General features: G+C 40.7%; 3 protein-coding genes across 3 annotated transcripts; all 3 read left to right on the top strand.

Annotated features, from left to right (window-relative positions):
• The first annotated feature begins 943 nt into the window (after window positions 1-943).
• Window positions 944-1,870, top strand: LOC114582989 (olfactory receptor 5V1-like). The gene has a single exon (XM_028704335.2). It carries the CDS (start codon window positions 944-946, stop codon window positions 1,868-1,870), a length of 927 nt encoding a protein of 308 aa, XP_028560168.2.
• Window positions 1,871-5,875: 4,005 nt separating this feature from the next.
• On the top strand, window positions 5,876-6,805 carry LOC114582988 (olfactory receptor 2D3-like). The gene has a single exon (XM_028704334.2). It carries the CDS (start codon window positions 5,876-5,878, stop codon window positions 6,803-6,805), a length of 930 nt encoding a protein of 309 aa, XP_028560167.2.
• A 5,424-nt stretch (window positions 6,806-12,229) lies between these two features.
• LOC114582987 (olfactory receptor 5V1-like) lies at window positions 12,230-13,189 on the top strand. Its single transcript, XM_028704333.2, has one exon. The coding sequence runs from the start codon at window positions 12,230-12,232 to the stop codon at window positions 13,187-13,189; it is 960 nt and encodes a 319-aa protein (XP_028560166.2).
• The last annotated feature ends 2,034 nt before the right edge of the window (window positions 13,190-15,223 follow it).

Genomic DNA, 15,223 nt, shown 5'->3' on the forward strand with positions numbered 1-15,223 from the left:
AAGGGTCCTATCAGTGAAGGTGAAGGGTTCTTCAGCTTGACTTCTAACTGGATGCCCAAGAAAGTTGAAAGGCAGGTGACATCTGCCGCAAATCTGTACTAACAACCTCCTGTATTGTTTCTTGTGGTTCTTGCACTGAGATATGAGGAACAATCCAGACAAAATTCTGCTATTTTGCTGGAACATAATTTGCTTCCTTTCACTGTCTAGCAGAGCAGAAACTTCACAGCCCATTTCAAAAATTAGTGTCAGTGCTAGAGATTTGGAACCAGAGAGCATAGATGTGCTAGCAATGGTCTGTGTATGCAGTTTTCTAAGATGAATGATCTAATGGAGAATGTTTCATGGCTATTACAACTGGAGATCATACTGAAAATAATATTGGATCAGGGTTCCCAAGGTAAGATAGATTTGTATACTTAAAGTTATGCTTTAAGAAAAAGTCCTTTCAAACTTCTGCTCATTATGTTCAAAGGATAAAGCGTAGGGATTGCACGAGTTCCATATTTGCAACAGCCAGTTATTTCTCAATAGTCTGTCTTACTCCTCTAACCATAAAAATGTTCGCCACACACGTCATATTGATAGCCTTCTTGCTAGTATTTGGTGATAAGGACCCATATGGATTTGAAAATATCAGTTGGATTCACGGCACTCTACATAGATCACCTTCCATATTAGTACTTTAGGGATAAGAGCTGATTATGGTATGCTAGGATTTCTTCTGGCAGTGATAAATCCGCAGTGCTTTTGCAGGAAATGTCACAGAGTTATCCTCAGACAGAAGGATTATCTCTTCTCAAAGAAAGGTCCATCAGAATCATACCTCTGTCATCTTCTGCACTTTATATTGAATATAATGCCAGTGTCACACTATTTATTAACATTATCACAATTCATTTCCCTCTTCTCTACAGAAAATCAATTGTTTATTTGCCAAGGTATGGAGGCACAAAATGAAACTGGCCTGTCTGAGTTCATCATCCTAGGTTTTAAACTTCTGCAGGAGGAACGTATTTTTCCCTTCAGTGCATTATTAATCATCTATCTTTTCACTGTGCTGTGGAATACCTTCATTGTAGTAATTACATTGGTGGATCAGAGGCTCAGAACTCCCATGTATTTCTTCCTTGGGAATCTCTCCTTTCTTGACATTTGCTACACTACCACCACAATACCCCAGATGTTGGCTCACCTTCTCTCTGAGAGAAACAACATTTCCTACATGGGTTGTGTGCTCCAGGTGTATTTTTTCTTCTCCTTTGTAGGCACTGAGTGCCTCCTTCTAGCAGTGATGGCATTTGACCGCTATGTTGCCATATGCAACCCTTTGCGCTACACACTGATTATAGGCAAAACAATTTGTCTCCAACTAGCCATGGCCTGCTGGACTGGGGGTTTCCTCAACTCAGCTGTGCATACAACTTTTGCTTTCCAACTACCGTTTTGTGGGAAGAACTGCCTTGATGCTTTCTACTGTGATATTCCCCCACTACTGAAGCTATCATGTGGTGATACTTCCCTTAACCAAATCCTCTTGCTATCTATTGGTCTTTTCATAGCTTGGACTCCATTACTTTGTATCCTTTTGTCATATACCTACATCATTTCAACTGTCTTAAAAATAAGGTCTTCTGAAGGGAGACAAAAGGCTTTCTCCACCTGTTCCTCTCACCTCACTGTAGTCCTTTTGTACTATGGCAGCTCCATCTTCACTTACCTGTCTTCAAACAGCAGTCACTCCTCAAATTATGCCAGGCTTATTCCAGTGATATACAGTGTCTTGACACCACTCTTAAATCCTATCATATACACTTTACGCAACAAGGATGTAAAGAGTGCCTGGAGAAGCATGATTAGACATACATAAATATGAGGAGAATAGATAGATAGATGATAGATGATAGATGATAGATAGATAGATAGATAGATAGATATAGATAAATAAATAGATAGATGATAGATATATGATAGTTGATAGCTGATAGATGGATAGATATAGATAGGTGATAGATAGATCTAACACACATTCACAGATTATAGACCTACACTCATTTTTTAAATGTATGCTTGCTTTTAGAATATCATAGTCACACATTGAGTCTGTTGTGGATTAAAGTAATCACAACTTCTGAAAAGTACCAGCTGGTTTCTGACTTGTTTCTTATGTCTTATGCACCATTCCTTGTTGACAAAATTGACTGAAATGTTTTGAAATGCCAGTTACGTTCAATTGTGTATTCTATGTTACTGTGCAAAAACCTGACATGAATATTTTGCTATGAATATAAACTCCACATATTTCTTCTACAGTCCTCCTATTCTCTCTCTCTCTGTGTGTGTGTGTGTGTGTGTGCATGTATTTGTGTGTTGTATGTATTCAAATGTTTTCGAGGTTACAAGCATGAGTTTGACCAAACTGCGGGAGGTAGTGGAGGACAGAGGTGCCTGGCGTGCTCTGGTCCATGGGGTCACGAAGAGTCGGACACGACTAAACGACTAAACAACAACAACAACAACAACAACAACATGTATTCAAAACAGATTATGCACCATTATGGATGAGGCTCTATATGTCTAAAGACACATAAGATTGAATTGCTAAAATAAATCTGTTGTGTGGCAGAACAGAGTTTACTCAAAACAAATTATGGAAGGTGTTGGCAATGTGGCAGCTTTCAAACATTGTGGAAGATAATCCCCATTATCTCAGACAAGTGAAATTGTTGTTTGGGGCAAATGGCACCAAAAATGCAAAATAACTGAAGAGAAACATGTTGGCTACCTCTCCAGTAATAAAAAAGAGATATACCACTTTTTATTTAATCCTACCAGTGCCTGCTTGGAGACTCTTAACCACAGGCCAGCACTGCTACAGTGCAATCCTATAGATGTCTACTGATCACTGCTAGATCAGACTAAGAAATCAAGCATCCTGTTTCCCTCATTGGGCCACAAGATGAGTGGAAAGCTCAAACACAGCCAACAGCTGTGTTTTACACAGTCTCTGAAACTGGAGGTTCCACAGAGTCAACATGACTAGGCACCACTGATGACTGGTAGCTGCTGCTGGACTTAGTTCCAATGAATGTGTCTTGTTAGGAGCCATCTAAGGACAAACTAGACATGGGATTAAATGTATGTTTGCATTTAGCATGCAAGGTTTTTAGATGTGCAAATACCGTCAGCTATGGGAAGGAACTGGAAATTATCAGGACTGAAATAGATGGTGAGGTGGAATTGAACCCGTTTCTCCCTGCTGCACTCCTTTTCTAAAGCTGGCATTTAGTTTAGAGGGAAATCTCTGACTGATGAACACCCTGTATACAAGGTTATCATGGTGTATTGCACTATATTTAAAACAAAATAAAACATAAATATTACATCCCCTCAGTGGGTTAAACTGTCAGTGCTGCCTGCTACAGTTCCTGAGTCACAGCAACAGAATCCATAGTTACACTAAGTATTTGGAAAGCAATGGAGTCTTATAGGATTTTGGTTGTTGTTGTTAAGGAAAGTGATAGGAAAATGCCCTGGGGAGTGTAGGAGATGTGATTTGTGCAAACAAATCAGAATGGATGTTCAACAGATAGCAGAAGTCACCTCCAATAGATAGCATCTCCAAAAAGCTTTGTGAAAATCACAATACTATTTAATAAACTGGTTGCATGGAACTAACACTTGACCTAGAAATCATTGTCAAGATAGCCAGATCACAAAGTCCTGCACAGCATGGGGCTTCTTCACCCAGCCTAGTGCTGCTCTCTTGGAGCCAGATTCTACTTTGCATACCCTGAAAACAAACCCTTGAAATAAACTCAACTTAATTGAATCTCTGTGCTCATTGTCCTTAGGGAGTGGAAAAGTTAACAAGGTTGGAACTGAAGGGAGTTGTGTTGTTTCAAATGCTTCAGGGAAATGAGGAGTTTGTGCTAAGTCAGATATGGATTTATATTTCAATCAAATGTACCCTTGTGAATAGTATTTTGATGCCTGTGAAGATGCTAGATGGTCCAGTCATCCACCAACTTCCTATTTTCTGCTCCAGTTTTCACACACACACACTGATCAAACTTTTTAAAAGCCAGAGATTCCTGGGGAATATACAGTTGTTTCTTCCAATTCTGCTCTACATTTTAAACAATCTATCTCATCTGAAACAGATGGCAGCTGGAATGTGTTTCGTGTAAAAAGCAGGTAAATTATTACTAATAGGTTTATGATGTTAGAACTATTGTTGGCAAGAAAAAAGATAGGCATAAAAGAGCATTCCTGGGGCAAGTACTCTTTGGTGACAGAATCCCAGCTGGACTAAAAATCACAAAACATGTAGCAAAGTAAAGTACAGATATATAGGCTATAAAATCTGTAAAATATATAATTCTAAGTTCCTTCCAAGGTTCCCCTCTTCCCCACAATAAAAAGACTGCACGTTTGGTAAGTTAAAAATGATTTACTCATAAACTCTCCAAAGGAGATATTCATGTGCTTTTCCATACAGCATTCAGAAAGAATTGCACAGGCAGTAAAACTTGGCTTAGTTACAGTGGTGAAAGTTCCTATATTATTGGTTTTGGAACTTAATAGTGGTCTGTAAGAGCTATGAGGTTTGTGTTGCAGCAACCAGCTCAGATATCGTCTTGATTAGCTTGTCTGACCCAAGGTGAGCTAAGCTCAACATGACAGCTTGCTCCATGATTTTTGCCTCTTTATGCATGAATTGGACTTTTCAAAAAACATAATTTTATTAATCTAGATTTTCAAGATAGCCTACAATAGAGAACCATCAAACAAATTAAAAACAAATAAAAGCAGATTAAAACTAGACTTAAGAATTTCAGTTATATGAGGCTCATTATAATGCATAAACATCAGTTTCCCTACTATACCCATGTAATGTGTGAAGCAGTAGGTTGGTTATCACTTTGTGAGTAATGGAAAGGGGTTAGCAAGAACCACATTTTCAGTGCATATCTTATGCAGGACAGAATATAAGATACTTAGAAAAAGATGCTGTGATTACTAAGGTCTAGGATAGATTTCTAAAAAGCAAGTTATGCCAATTTTCCTTTAAACATCTGGAAATTAAGAAAGAAAGATTGCCAACAAATGTGAAGAAATTATCCAAAAAATGGGGAGGGGGGAGAGAGAGATGTGAAAACTCACGAATCAATGTCAGTAAAAAGAATACTTATTCATTTTAAAGCTATGACTCTTACTGTTAAAACGAATAGAATTTTAAAGGCAAATCAGTTGATTACGTAGTTAGAAAAGGTTAAGTTCAGTTGTTTGATATTATGCACATATGGGTATTTGCATATTAATAAATTATATGTTCTAAATTACTACATTGAACAATATATGTTAAAGACAATAGATATTACCAGACGTGTAATACAATGTGTGAAAAACAGAATATTTGGGGACACCTCATCGTTTCCCTCTCTGAATTATTGCAGAGGTATGAAAAAGGTGGATGTTTGAATAAAGCAAGGGTGCAGAAGTAATGAAAGGGTGGGAAGTAGCTGTTTTAAACAATGGCAAAAGTTTGAATAAAGTTGATGTGGGGGGATCCAGAGAGGAAAGTGGCACAGTTTTAAATGACATAAGAAGTTTGATTGATGGTGAGGTGAACAAACACTGGGTGTGTGTTTTGTTTTAAAAAGCAGTTTTGACAAGGAGAAATAACAGAGATGATTAGAACACACAAGCGGATTCCAAAAAGAGAAAAATTGTATGGGCAGTGAACAATACCACATCATATTGCAGCTTAGTGGCATCAGCATGTTCAAGTGATTCCTTAGTGATATGGAATTTCAATCAGGACACCAGTTATAGATACACTTATCATTGCAGGTGGAGTCTTTCGGGTGATATGTGGATTCAGAATGAGACCTCCGTGAATGAATTCATTCTTCTTGGCTTCACCAGTCATCCAACATTGCAACGTATCCTATTGACACTGTGCCTAGTCATATATCTCATCACTTTATTTGGCAACAGCCTCATCATCTTCTTGATCTGGGTTGACTCCCGCCTCCATACAGGAATGTACTTTTTCATTGCTAACCTTTCTTTCTTAGATATATTTGGCACACAGGTCACTTTCCCCCAGATGCTATTCCATATGGCTTCCAGAACCAATAATATCTCTTTCAACAGATGTATGGCTCAACTCATCCTGATGCTGTTCTGTGGGATGACTGAGTGCTTCATCCTGGCTCTCATGGCATATGATCGCTACGTGGCCATATGTCAACCACTGCGGTACCCAACCATCATGAGGATGCAAGTATGCATCCAGATGGCAGGAGCCTGTTGGTTGGGTGGCTTATTCAATGCTGCAGCACTGACAGTTATCACCATAAATTTCCCCTTCTGTGGGCCCAACCAAATCAACCATTTCTTTTGTGAGGAGCCTGCTGTGTTGCAGCTGGTTTGCATGGACACCTATACAGTAAGAGTCCTCATCTTTGCCCTGAGTGTCATTGTGCTCATGTTGCCTTTCACTTTTATAGTAATCTCCTACATCCACATTGCCAGGGTGGTGTTCAGCATAAACTCAGCAGAGGGACGGCAACGAGCTTTTTCCACTTGTGCTACCCATCTCACTGTTGTCACGTTGTTCTACACCACCATCAGCTTCACTTACTTGCAGCCCCGGTCTGAACGAGCTGCAGACCAGGAGAAGAAAGCTTCTGTTTTCTATGCTTTTTTCTCCCCAATGGTGAACCCTGTCATTTACAGCCTGAGGAACAAGGATGTTAAAGGAGCCTTGTTCAAATTGATGGGGAAAGTAAGCTGAGTCTCACCTTTAGAAAGGGGTTCCTGTCTTTAAAAATCAGGAAAGAAATGGTTGTATGGAAGAGGTGGATGAATTTGGGTATATTAACGTTATACCAACTGATAAGCAAAGAGGATGAATTTTATATATATTCCATCTTATGAGACAAATATAGAATACCTATAAATGCTCAATGGCAGTATCTCCAGATAAAAGACTTGCTAACCACCATCTACGGACTAGGAACTTTTACAGCCTCAGAGACCCCAGAGATGTTGAAGCAGCTGATTCATTCTTAAACAACAACAACAAAACGACCATCAACCTATATAAATCTTTGTTATTAGCAAACTATTTGATATATAGGTATTGCTGGATTAATGGAATAAAGAATTAGAGATCTGGAAAACACAGTTTGGCAGTATCTACCTCTTACATATCCAAGGAAGTTAGTCTGTTCCACATACTTTATATGCACAGCAGAAGAAACCAGTATAGCCAAGGCAAAAACAGCTGCAATGGGCTTCTCACAGTGTTGATTTAAGCCCAAACCTCACTATCAGAAAACCTCTTTGTTCAGCATTCATCCTGATTTGTTTGTGGGGAGATTGGATTATGTCTGTTATCTACTGATAGTCCATTCTGATTACTTTACAAGGCAGATAGATGGTGTTGCATTGGGGCAAATGTTATCCTACACTTCCCAGGGCATTTTCCCATCACTTTTCTTATTTGAAAAAGCCCAACTCTGGGGGACAAATGGAACCTTTCACTCTCTCACTTTTGTCTTTGCACCTGACCTTGAACCCAAACCATGAAATGATCCACAAGAAATTTTGTTGTGAAAAGAGTGACATCACAAAAGACAAAGAGCATCATTTGCTTAATGGGGTTGCTACAGGTATAGCAATTGTATATTTATTTATATATTTTATATGATACAAATGTTTACATACTTACTTACAATAAATGTAGCCCATGCCCATCTTTGCTTCTCACACTTTTGTCTGATTCACACATAGATAGAGATGTTTAGAGATGCTACCCTGCTGTTCTAAGTGGATATATGTTGTATCAGCTGTTGTATCAAAGATATCCAGAATGATATATTTCTTTAAAAATCATTTGATCAGAACAGAACTAACCCTAACCTTCATGGCACAGGACCTCCAGAGATGCATAGATATCAACCCCATGCCACTCTAAGGTTTATGAAATTAATTCAGGTGAAAAGAATGATTGGTGGAGTGACAGCAGTTTGATTCAGAATATCTTGGAGCTTTTGCGTCTGAAGACTAAGAAGATCTCAGGGTGCTTGCTGTCTCCCTGGAGATCTGATGTAGGAGTCGTGAGCTTGGCTGTCAGAATCTTGAAGTCATATTGCTACCTATGCTTAGCCTATGTGCTCATGGGATCAAGTGTTGAAAAGCACCCTAGGGGCCATGCAGTCCAACTCCCTTCGCCCCAAAGCTTACATTATTATATACTTACAGATAAATGAAAGAGTACGTGGAAGCTGTTTAGTAATACAGTCATACCTCATGTTACGTTTGCTTAATGTTACGTTCTTTCAGGTTATGTCCTATGGCAACCCGGAAGTACTGGAAAGGGTTACTTTTGGGTTACGCCGCTCGCTCGCATGCACAGAAGTGCAAAATGACTTCACGCGCATGCGCAAAATCGGCAAATCGCAACCCGCACATGCACAGACACGCAGCGGAGGGTTGCACTCTTTTCATGTTGCAAACGGGTCTCCGGCATGGATTCCATTCCCAAGGTACCACTGTACTAATAATTTGTAATCCAGAATTAGGAAGGACCCTGTAGGCCATCCACCCAGACTCCTGACAGGTTGCAACATTAATATATACCATATTTTTCGCCCTATAGGACACACTTTCCCCCCTCCAAAAATGAAGGGTAAACGTGTGTGCGTCCTATGGGGCGAATGCAGGCATTCGCTAAAGCCTGGAGAGCGAGAGGGGTCGGTGCGCACCGACCCCTCTCGCTCTCCAGGCTTCAGGAAGCTATCCGCAATCCTTGCAAGCCCGGCGGGAGGTCCCACAGGTTCGCAAGGCTTGCGGGCAGCAGCCTGCAGCCCACAAGCTCAGGGGATAGTGGGGAGGTGGTGCGCCGCCACCCCGCTATTCCCCGACCTGATCTGAAGGCTGGCGGGGGGGGGAGAAGCAAGCTTACTTCTCCCCCCCCCCCGCCAGCCCCACAAGCTCGGGGGATAGCGGGGAGGCAGAGCGCCGCCACCCCGCTATTCCCGGACCTGATCTGGAGGCTGGCGGGGGGGAGAAGCAAGTTTGCTTCTCCCCATCGCCAGCCCCATAAGCTCGGGGGGCAGCGGGGCAAGCCGCTGCCCCACAGAGGCTAGAGATGCTGTCCCTGAAGGCAGAAGAGGGAGACGGAGCGCTCCGTCTCCCTCTTCTAGCTTGTGGATGGCTGTGCAAACCTGGGGGGGGGAAATAAATTTTTTTCCCTTGATTTCCCCCCCAAAAAACTAGGTGCATCCTATGGGCCGGTGCGTCCTATAGGGCGAAAAATACAGTAGTTTTTTGTGTGTGCTTTTCAAAGAAACAAGTCAAAATTACAATGCAAGTGTAAAATTAAAATACTTCTTCCTTTCTCATGTAAGTTTCTGCAACACACAAATACATCAACCAATACATTTCCCCTCTCTGTCCATAGATAAAAAAACATTTTGTGAAGCTAATAAAATGAATGTCAGTAATGAAGCTGCTCTATCCAAATTCATCCTTCTGGCACCCTATCGCAGTGAACTCTACCTGCAGGGGGAAAAGGCCTAGTGTAAGATGGGTATAAAAACTGCACAGAACAACATTATGGGATTTAAAAATTGGCCACAACTTTGTTCATTCCAGATGTAGGTAGGCTTTGGCTGAAGCATTGGGCATATATCCATTCTCAGCCCCATGTTTGGGTCAAGGGGCTGAGACTTGAGCTGGGTCAAACTTGGAGTGGAAGGACCACCTCAAGGAATCCCTGCCTCCCTAGACATGAGTGTTACATTTGTGGAGCCTCCCAATCCTTTGTCAATTGCCCCAGAGGCTCATCATTCAAGGTATACCCATATTTGTATTAAGGTCACCATTGTTCTTGATTTATGAAAAGACAGCTACTCCTGTTAACACAGAGAGTTCTCTCAAGGAAATGCCCTGCTTCTTTTCTTTTTGTAAATGCATTTGTGTGTGTGTGTGTGTGTGTGTGTGTGTGTGTGTGTGTGTAATCTTATAGAGGAACATACAATGAACACAAACATCAAGTATTCCTTACAAAGTAATGCAACATTAGGTACAATTGTGGCTATACTATTCAAGATTATTATTTTTTTGAAACATACATGACGTTTCTGTATGATTTAGTTAAGATACAATTGACTAGCTAAAGGTCTTTGAAAAACTTCTGGCAGTCTTGCCTTGGTGGAAAAGTCCTTGGGGTAGAAATCCCCAAAGGCATTATTGCATATATATAGAAGGAAATCGTGAAATCCACAAGCAACCCACAATGAATGCTACCAACAGGGAGAAGGCTCATCTCACAGGTAAGGAAATTTAGTGGGACACATCATTAGTTTGTATTGAAGAAATGCAATCAAAATGAATAAAGGTATGGCACCAGTTGTGATGTAGTCAAATATAGAATGACTCTCTACTGACCTCTAACATACTATGAATTTTCATCTGTATGTAAATGAATGAGAACTCATTCGGAGCCAACAGCTCAACTGAAGTTAGTTGCAGTTAATACCTATTGATATTTATTTTAAGTCATGAATAACTTGACCCAGTGGTTTCAATTGACATATAAAGTGCAACCTTACAGATAACTACTTAGTCTATCTCAATGAGTTTAGTAATGCTCACTCAGAGACAACTTTCTTCAGGTATGCAGCCATAGTGTGGCTCTGACACAAAGCATTTTAAAGGATAATGAAAAACAATTATTTAATAAAATGTCACACATTAGTGGTAACCCATGGGATCTCACATTCTGAACTTTTGTCCACATCTGTTGTTGTTGTTGTGGTTTTTTTGTTGCATGTGTGTTTATCATCTTCTTTGTGTTTGGATTTCCACATATGGGAAAGCAAATATTTGCCCAATAGATTAGAATTAGTTTTTGTGTGCTGCAAATGAATTTGTCCATGTATTCTATATGTCCTTACATGATTGCTTAATTATAAGATAGCCAGAGGTTTGAAGCAGGCAACAGTAGATTGAAAAGAAATATGAAAAATCAGATTAGAAATCCCCTAAGAAGAGTTAACATATAATATTTGACAATCCAACTAACCGTGCACTTCTTGAATTTCATCCTTTAAAAGCCATTGTGTATAAGAGAGAGTGCTTCTAAATGACATAGTGAATTTAATTGATGGACTCAGTGGCTACCAGATTATACCGATGGTTTTCTTTAGGGTTTTCAGAAGAGGACATGTTAAATGTAGGTGTATTTAAACATCAATATACATATGTCAGGGAGCCCAAGCCTAATTAGGATTTCCCATCTGTGAACACTCAAGTGTCTAAATATTTGGGTATGTTGTCAATGTTTGAACAATTGACACAGAAAGCACCTGGTTAGCTCAATTGGTTAGAGTCTGGTGCTGATAGCACCCTGGTTGCAGGTTTGATCTCTATATGTGACAGCTGCATATTCCTGCATTGCAGAAGAGGGGGTTGGACTAGATCAGCCTTTCTCAACCTGTGGGTTTCCAGATGTTGTTGAACTACAACTCTCATCACCCCTAGCTAGCAAGGCCGGAGCTCATGGATGATGGGAGTTGTAGTCCAACAACATCTGGGGACCCACAGGTTGAGAACCACTGAACTAGATGATCCTCAGTGGCTCCTTCCAATTCTGTAATGTGGCTTTCCACACCACACCCCATCAAAAGAAAATGTGAATAAAGAAATGTATATTAGGGGGAAATGTGCATAGAAATGCATATATTAATGAAAACAGCAAATGCAAATGTATTATATTAGGGAATGTTGCTTGCAGAAATTAGGAGGAATATGCAGATAAACAACTTTGAATTTTCATGTGATTTTTTTTTGTTTTTGTTTTTTTAATGCAAGCAGATGCAAAATTGTGGTGAACTGAACTGAAGGCTGGGGGGGGAAACAGAGAAAGAGAGTGGATAGGGAGAAGTTTGTCTCTCTCTGTCAATTAAAAGTAGAAATGTGTGGAGACATGCAATCAAGCTGCAAGCTACAAGGTGTAGAACAGACAAATGCTAGTACCCCTTCAAAGGTAAACAACGGAATCCATTGTTAAAAGAGACAGTGATTGTCAGCTAATTAAATGTAGAATCATAGCATTATGGAGTTGCGAGGGACCATTGAATGACTTTCAAGGAGTTTTAGACAAAGACTATCAGTTGCCCCTAGTTCTCCTTCCACTGTTTAAAGCAGTATGCCTCTGAATGCTAGTCTCTTGGAATCAGATATAGAGGCAAAAAACCAATCAGAGCTTTCAGAATTCATCATCCTTGGCTTTAAAAATCTGCAGGAGGTACACTTCTTGCTGTTCAGTGGATTCTTGATCATCTATTTATTCACTGTGCTGTGGAATACCTTCATCATCACCATGGCCATAGTGGACCAAAGGCTCAGAACTCCCATGTATTTCTTCCTTGGAAACCTCTCCTGTCTTGACATCTGCTACATCACTACCACCATCCCCCAAATGTTGGATCTCCTTCTGACAGAAAGTAGCACCATCTCCTACACAGGCTGTGTGCTCCAGCTGTTTTTCTTCTTCTCCTTTGTCGGCATTGAATGCCTTCTTTTGGCAGTAATGGCTTTTGACCGCTATGTAGCCATCTGCAACCCACTGCGCTATTCATTGATTATCAAAAGGAATGTTTGCCTGCAGCTGGCTACTGCCTCCTGGGTGGGTGGATTTCTCAACTCTGCCGTACACACCTATTTTGCCTTTCAGTTACCCTTCTGTGGAGACAACCGCCTAGATGCTTTCTATTGTGACATTCCACCATTGCTGAAATTGTCATGTGGGGACATTTCCCTCAACCAAAAGCTCTTGTTAACCATTGGGTTGTTCATAGCTTGGACACCGATGTTCTGTATCCTTCTCTCATATGTGTACATAATTTCAAGTGTTTTGAAAATACGATCAACAGAAGGGAGGCAAAAGGCTTTCTCTACCTGCTCTTCTCATCTAACAGTGGTTCTTCTGTTCTATGGTAGTTGCATCTTCACCTATTTGAGACCTGTTCCCACACAGTCATCGGTGAATACAAAGCTGATCCCACTGATGTATAGCATATTGACTCCCTTGTTGAATCCCATTATATATACATTGCGCAACAAGGATGTGAAGAAAGCTTGGCTAAACATAATGGGGAAGATGTGACTATTGTACACAACATATCGTTACAAGCTGTGTCTTAACAGTCAGAAATGAGATTAAATTCATATCATACTAATATACTCATTTATCTTATTTTTCAGCCACAAGTTTTTCAATGTACTATACAATTTTTTATCATAGCACATTTCTTAAGACAAATATCAAATCAATAGTTGTCAAATTTACCTGTGTTCTCCTCCATTCCAATGATTTTGTTGTTTCTCTGCATGTATGTATGTATGTATGTGTATATTAGACAAACACTTGTGTGGGCCCCTTCTCCTGAAATGGTGTGGAAGACAGTGATATTATTGTGATGTCTTCATTATATATTTATTTATACTATGTTTACATTTCCCCATCCTTCAGTATTTATGCATTCCTCTCGAGCATATTGAAATAATCTGGTTCCACTATGAGTCAATTGCAACCCACTTCAGTCTGTCCCTGACACAAAATGGGATTTGCCCTGCCTCTGCTATTTCTCCCCTGACCCTTCCAGCCAGCCCTCTTTCCTCCAAGACAAAAGTCCCTATTCTGGTGCAGAGAAAAATGCACGAGGTCCTGGAGGGCTCAGTTATTTCTCTAAGTGAAGTTCAAAGGGAACTTAAACGTTAAAGGAGAACAAATTAGGGACAAGCATGCCCTCTGAAATAGAATGTAAACTTGGAACATGTGCAGAGGAGTGCAACCAAGATGACCAAGGGTCTGGAAACCAAGACTTATGAGGAACCAGGGGTGTTGTGGGGGGGGGGTGCCAGTGAGGCCATGGCCCTGGGTTAAGATTTTTGAGGGGACATAAAGCAGTTGCCCCTGGCAGGTGCCCCTAGCATGGCCCAGCCCAGCGCTCCTCTCCCGGCATCAGAGGAACCAATGCTCATGGAGAGGAGCACCGGGCAGGGCTGTTCTCCCGTCTTTCAGTAACAGGAAGGATTTGAAGAGGCAAGCATGGTGAGAACTTCTGTGTAGGAGAAGTCACAGGGTGCTTGAATTTGCGCTGTTAGATACGTTTACTTGGGTTTGCTTTTGGGCATGGCCAGCTCAGAGCGCAAGTCTGGAGGGGGTGCCAGCTTCCTACCCACCAGAAATGTGTGTGTGTGTGTGTGTGTGTGTGTGTGTGTGTGTGTGTTTACTGCACCTCAGGAGCTACTATGTTTTGTCAATAAAGAAATAAACTATTAGCTGTTGGTCATTCTTAGGCTGTGTGTGCCTGAGGCACCAGACATGAAATTACCTATCCTGCTGCTTTAAGGATGAAGATGATGTTATGTAAAAAAAAAATTTTAAATGTCCAGTAGCACCTTAGAGACCAACTAAGTTTGTTCTTGGTATAAGCTTTCATGTGCATGCACACGTCTTCAGATACACTGATTCAAAAGTCACCAGACCCTTATATATAGTCAATCACCCATCTCCTTCTATCCTCCTGAGAAAAGCCCCACCCCACCCTCCCACTATATATAAGGGTCTGGTGACTTTTGTTTCAGTGTATCTGAAGAAGTGTTGGTTGGTTGATTTAAATTAAGAGTGCTATATAAATGTACTAAATATATAAATAAATACAATCCTGGCTATCAAGTATTTTGCATTCATTAGTCATTTCAATGTACTCAAATGATAAACATACTACTACCTATAGCAATTCTTTCAGATAGAACACTACAAAAAAAGAAAGAAAAGAAAACCTTAGCCAATACTAAGCAAGTGGTACACTCCTTCTGAAGGAGCAGGTACATAGCTTGGGCGTGGAGTGTCTTCTATGAGCTTTGGCTGGTGGCCCAGCTATGTCCCTATCTGAACAGGGATAGCCTGACTTCTGTTGTCTATGCTCTGGTATCCTCTAGGTTGGATTACTCCACCACGTTATACGTGTGGCCATCTTTGAAGACAATTCAGAAGTTTCAGCTGGTGCAGAATTCGGAGGCCAGGGTGCTCACCAGGGCAAGACAGTTGGGGTATATTTCACCAATCCTAGCTCCACTGCACTGGCTGCCTGCCAAGGCTCTATCAAAGCTTCAGGGAATTATGATCCCTCCC

Source organism: Podarcis muralis, chromosome 13, assembly GCF_964188315.1.
Source record: "Podarcis muralis chromosome 13, rPodMur119.hap1.1, whole genome shotgun sequence".
Lineage (NCBI taxonomy): Eukaryota > Metazoa > Chordata > Lepidosauria > Squamata > Lacertidae > Podarcis > Podarcis muralis.